The sequence below is a fragment of the Colobus angolensis genome, unplaced genomic scaffold (assembly GCF_000951035.1).
Source record: "Colobus angolensis palliatus isolate OR3802 unplaced genomic scaffold, Cang.pa_1.0 Scaffold484, whole genome shotgun sequence".
Taxonomy (NCBI): Eukaryota; Metazoa; Chordata; class Mammalia; order Primates; family Cercopithecidae; genus Colobus; species Colobus angolensis.
The window spans coordinates 281,897-287,309 of NW_012118310.1; the positions used below are offsets into that span (position 1 = coordinate 281,897).

At 63.3% G+C, this 5,413-nt stretch overlaps 1 protein-coding gene across 1 annotated transcript in view; it reads left to right on the forward strand.

Moving 5' to 3' along the window:
* Positions 1 to 1,401: 1,401 nt before the first annotated feature.
* Positions 1,402 to 5,413, forward strand: part of ZDHHC8 (zinc finger, DHHC-type containing 8) — a 6,884-nt gene continuing 2,872 nt past the window's right edge. Inside the window, exons 1-9 of the mRNA XM_011959166.1 lie at positions 1,402 to 1,516; positions 1,678 to 1,835; positions 1,920 to 2,092; positions 2,312 to 2,414; positions 2,812 to 2,903; positions 3,070 to 3,211; positions 3,416 to 3,536; positions 3,620 to 3,729; positions 4,954 to 5,411. Of these exons, the coding sequence (XP_011814556.1) occupies positions 1,480 to 1,516; positions 1,678 to 1,835; positions 1,920 to 2,092; positions 2,312 to 2,414; positions 2,812 to 2,903; positions 3,070 to 3,211; positions 3,416 to 3,536; positions 3,620 to 3,729; positions 4,954 to 5,411 (1,394 nt within the window). The 5' untranslated portion in view covers positions 1,402 to 1,479. The remainder of the gene's footprint in view (positions 1,517 to 1,677; positions 1,836 to 1,919; positions 2,093 to 2,311; positions 2,415 to 2,811; positions 2,904 to 3,069; positions 3,212 to 3,415; positions 3,537 to 3,619; positions 3,730 to 4,953; positions 5,412 to 5,413) is intronic.

A 5,413-nucleotide genomic window follows, 5' to 3' on the forward strand; every position in this document is an offset into this window, starting at 1 on the left:
GTGTGCTGGGGTGGTAAGCAGCGCGTGGGCCCCGTCCACTGCTAGTGGCCACGGAGGTCAGGGCTGCTGTGGGGGATCCCCACTAGCCCCCCAACTATGCGGAGGACCTGGGTACAGGGAGGGACGCAAAATCCTGTGTTCCTGTCCCTGCTGCTTGTCACAGCAGCCGTCTCAGGATGCGCAGGGGAGAGATGAGGAGCCTGAGGCCAGAGGGGCTTCTCGGAAGCTGAGTGGGTGGATTTAGGAACCTGCTTCAGGCCGTGTGGCCCGAGGACTGGCAGGTCTCCTCAGAGGGGACTCAGGCCAGGCCCCTTGAGGGCTGAGGAAGGCACCTTTCAGGAAGATGTGTGAGGGCACACACCTTTTTTTTTTTTTTTTTTTTTTTTTTTTTTGAGACGGAGTCTCGCTCTGTCGCCCAGGCTGGAGTGCAGTGGCGCGATCTCGGCTCACTGCAAGCTCCGCCTCCCGGGTTTACGCCATTCTCCTGCCTCAGCCTCCCGAGTAGCTGGGACTACAGGCACCCGCCATCTCGCCCGGCTAGTTTTTTGTATTTTTTAGTAGAGACGGGGTTTCACCGTGTAGACCAGGATGGTCTCGATCTCCTGACCTCGTGATCCGCCCGTCTCGGCCTCCCAAAGTGCTGGGATTACAGGCTTGAGCCACCGCGCCCGGCCGAGGGCACACACCTTATAGGGAAGCTGCGGAGGGCAGCCTGGAGTCCTGGAAAGCTTCCCGGAAGAGGGGGTGGCCTTGGAGCCAAGTGCTGAGGGCTGGGAAGATGGGAAGTGGTGGGGGACATTGTGCATTTCTAGAGTCCCTAAGTGTTCTACTTTGTCATCTGGGGAGGGAGGTGACAAACTCAAAAGAAGGGGCTGTCTGGATGGGGCTGTGCCTGTCTGGGAAGTCGGGGCATCACATGCATTTACTGACCAAGGATTGAGGCTCCCCACACCCCAGAGTCTCCCTGGTGAGAGGCCCCACTGTGCCAGGGATGGGCCTAGATGAGGCATCGTGGGCCCATTTTCCATCTGGGGCTCCCACCTCCAGCCTGTGCACTGTCCCCGGCCCCCGCCCCCCGCCTTGGTAGTGGAGCCCAGGGACATCGCTGGAATGGTGTGACCTTAGGCCTGTGGGCCTGTCTGAGATGGCTGCCCTGAGGCGTTGCCAGGTCAGGGCACGGGTAGCCCACATGCTGTACTGATACGCACAGCCTCTGGCGGTTACTCGAAGGAGCGATGTGGCTGAGGTTTCTTGGCAGGGCTGTGGCAGCCTCCCCACTGCCTTTGAGCTCTGAGGGTGACCTTGCAGGCCCAGTCTGCCGCACCACATAGCTCTGCCCCTGCATCCCCTCTGCACCCCCAGACTCCACTCTTTGCCCCCACTGTCTACTGCAGGTGCCCATGGTTGACACGAGCTGTGTCCCCAGCTGTTCCCGTCTACAATGGCATCATCTTCCTCTTTGTCCTCGCCAACTTCAGCATGGCCACCTTCATGGACCCTGGTGTTTTCCCCCGAGGTAGGGCCCTGTGCTGGGCAGCTCATCTCACTTTCACTAGAGTGTGAGTGGCTAACTCGAGACAGCCTCAGGGGTTCCTCGTGGGTGGGCTGGACTTGGGGGAGGGATTCACCTGCCAGGAAAGTCAACTTCGTGCTCCCTGCCTGGCTCCTGGTCTGCAGCGGATGAGGATGAGGACAAGGAGGACGACTTCCGGGCCCCACTGTACAAGAACGTGGATGTGCGGGGTATCCAGGTCCGCATGAAGTGGTGCGCCACATGCCACTTCTACCGCCCGCCGCGCTGCTCCCACTGCAGCGTCTGTGACAACTGTGTAGAGGTGACCGCCCTGCTGCCCTGCGCTCCCCCAGCCCTGTGCCACATCCCTGCCTGCCATGTGCCCTGACGCACTGCTCCCGCCCAGGACTTTGACCACCACTGCCCCTGGGTCAACAATTGCATCGGGCGTCGAAACTATCGCTACTTCTTCCTGTTCCTGCTGTCACTCAGCGCACACATGGTGGGCGTCGTGGCCTTTGGCCTGGTCTACGTGCTGAACCACGCTGAGGGGCTGGGAGCCGCACACACCACCATCACGTATCCTTGGTTCCTGTGGGCCTCATTGCAGAGGCGATGTGGACCGGGGACACGTTCACTGGGGAGATCGAGCCTCAGAAGGCTTGGTTCCTGCCCAGGGATTCCCAGCGGGCAGGTGGCCGTCCCTAGGTTGGGAGGGGGTTTGTCCACAGGCACCTGCTCCGTGCTGCGATGGGGTCTGTGGTGTCCTGGCCTGCGCCGTTGGCCTTAACGGGCTAGCATGGCTGTCATGTGTGTGGCCGGCCTCTTCTTCATCCCTGTCATTGGCCTCACTGGCTTCCATGTGGTGCTGGTCACTCGGGGGCGCACCACCAACGAGCAGGTGCAGACCCCACGGGGGATGGGCGGCCCCAAAGGGCAGAGAGAGTTGGGGCTACATGGGGACAGGGTGGGGCCTGGGGCACCCTTGTCAGGTAGCTTGTGCAGCTGTGTTGAGGCAAGGCTCCAACTCTGAGACTGCCATGTGGGGCCATGCCTGCCCCATCCCCTGTGCACATCCTGCCTGTGGACAGTGTAACCACCAGCGACCCAGAAATCCCACAGCTCCCTGCGAGGACAGGCTGGGTAACCTATGTGAGGGGCAGCCCTGGGCTGACCCCGCCCAAGCCACTTCCCACAAGTACCAGCTTCTAAGGAACCCCAGCTCCCCTGCCCAGCCCCCTGCCCACCCTTCCCTGGACCTTGGGAGGCCAGGCTGGCTGAGGGTCCTGCATCCACAGGTGACTGGGAAGTTCCGCGGGGGTGTGAACCCTTTCACCCGAGGCTGCTGTGGGAACGTGGAGCACGTGCTGTGCAGCCCCCTGGCGCCCCGGTGAGGCCCGGCCTGGGCAGGGTGGTGGGGGGCCTCTGCTGGGTGTGGGGCGGGCAGCCTTAGACCCTCAGCTTGGTCCGTTTTGGCTCTTGCCAGGTGTGGCCAGCCCTGCCCTTGTGTGTTTGTGGCAGGTGGGCTGGCTACTGACCCCTGTGCCCTGGTGCAGGTACGTGGTGGAGCCGCCCCGGCTGCCGCTCGCGGTGAGTTTGAAGCCGCCTTTCCTTAGACCTGAACTCCTGGACCGAGCTGCACCGCTCAAGGTCAAGCTTAGTGACAACGGGCTGAAGGCTGGCCTGGGCCGTAGCAAGGTGGGGGCCTGGGCTTGGGGATGGGCTGGCAGTCAGGCCCGTGGATGGGGAAACAGGCAGGTTGGTAGGGGCCTACAAGAGGTGGATGGGGCAGGTGGAGCTGTAGACGGATTCTGGGGAGGGGACCAGGTCCCAGGCTAAATCCCTAGTGAAGCCCTGCCCCTCATCCAAGCCCCACATACCACTGACCCCGCCCCCTCCCAGTCCAAGGGCAGCCTGGACCGGCTGGATGAGAAGCCGCTGGACTTGGGGCCGCCACTGCCCCCCAAGATAGAGGCTGGCACGTTCAGCAGTGACCTGCAGACCCCGCGCCCAGGCAGTGCTGGTGAGGTCGGGGCAGCCACACCTAGGGAGGGACGTGGGTTGACCCCCATGTGACCTCAGTCTGACAGTGGTCTGCATCCCCAGAGAGTGCCCTGTCGGTGCAGAGGACCAGCCCCCCGACGCCTGCCATGTACAAGTTTAGGCCGGCCTTCCCCACGGGTCCCAAGGCGCCCTTCTGCGGACCCAGCGAGCAGGTAAGGAGGCCTAGCCTGCCCCCTGGCAGGCCTTGTCCCCGGCCCGCCTCCAGGGCCTCTCCCCACAGCCTTCACCCCATGGAGGCCCCACCTTCAGAGCCCCACCTCTCTAGTGGAGGCCACATCCCCTGAGACCATGCCCCTCAGGGCTCTGCCTGCGTCACCAAGGACCTTGTGTGACTGTGTGCACCCAGAACTGGGACCCGTGAAGGGGAGCAGGGTGTCCTGGAAGGGACTGGCGTGGGCCGTCCAGGCTTGGCGTCTGTCCCTCGGCTGGCATTGCCCTAGGCCGGGTGGGCGGCTGCCCCCAGGGGCACTGTGTGCCGGGATGCCTGGAATTCCACCATTAGTCACTCTGTAAGGCCCACGGGAAGACTTTGGAAGAATTTGAGACGTGCTTGAGAAAGCACATTTCTCTTCCCTGAGTTGCATGAGTGCTCTGTGGTCGCTGGAGTAGTAGGCAGTGTGGGGCGGTCTGTGCAGTGAACCAGAACACCCAACAGTCCCACAGTGTCATCCTTCTTTCTGGGCCACCGCAAAAGGCACCCTGTGGCTGGGCCCTGTGCACCTAGATGAGCCTCATCCCCGGGAACCTCTCCCCTCAGGATTGATGTCCTTCCTGGAGAGAGTCACTGGTGGAGCAGTGAGTCTGGGCCTCCTTGGCCAAGGGTCTGAGTCTGTAGGCATGTAGGGGCCGTGCCTCGAAGGAGGAGGCAGCCCTGCTTCGAGATGAGGGCTCCAGATACGTCATCTTCCTGGGACTCCTGGGTCCAGTGGGGGATCGGGTCTGGTTGGCCAAGTGCATTGAGCCCACATTTGCCCTGATCCCTTTCTGGCTTTGTGGTTCCTGAGGCTCTTGCCCCAAGCCCAAGCCCATGCCCATCTGCCTGTCACAGAGGCTAGATGAGGCCCCTCCTCCCTGTGGCTGCCCTGAGTGGTGGGCCCCTGGGGCTGTGTGGCTCCAAGGGCAGAGAGCCCTAGGTGTCTGCAATAGCCAGCTGTGGCCTCCCTCCCACTGCAGAGCCCCTGCCCCTTAGCCATGGATGCTCAGGGACAGGGCCTTGGGTGCTCAGGGACAGGACCATGGGTCATTGTGTCACTCTTACGGCTCCTTGAGGCCCAGTTCCTGAGGCCACGGTGCCAGGTGTGGCCCCTGTGGGTGCTGACTGGCAGCTGCAGGCAGGGTGGCAGGTGGGCAGTGGTGAGAATGCCTTCTCCCTACAGGTTCCAGGCCCTGATTCCCTGACCCTGGGGGATGACAGCATCCGTAGCCTGGACTTTGTGTCCGAGCCGAGCCTGGACCTCCCTGACTATGGACCCGGGAGCCTGCACGCAGCCTACCCGCCATCCCCCCCGCTCAGCGCCTCTGATGCCTTCTCGGGCGCTTTGCGTTCCCTGAGCCTCAAGGCCTCGAGCCGGCGGGGCGGGGACCACGTGGCCCTGCAGCCCCTCCGCTCCGAGGGTGGGCCCCCCACGCCCCACCGTAGCATCTTTGCCCCCCATGCACTGCCCAACCGCAACGGCAGCCTGTCCTACGACAGCCTGCTCAACCCTGGCTCACCTGGTGGCCACGCCTGCCCCGCCCATCCAGCAGTTGGCGTGGCCGGATACCACTCACCCTACCTGCACCCTGGGGCGACGGGCGACCCGCCACGGCCCCTGCCCCGCAGCTTCAGCCCCGTGC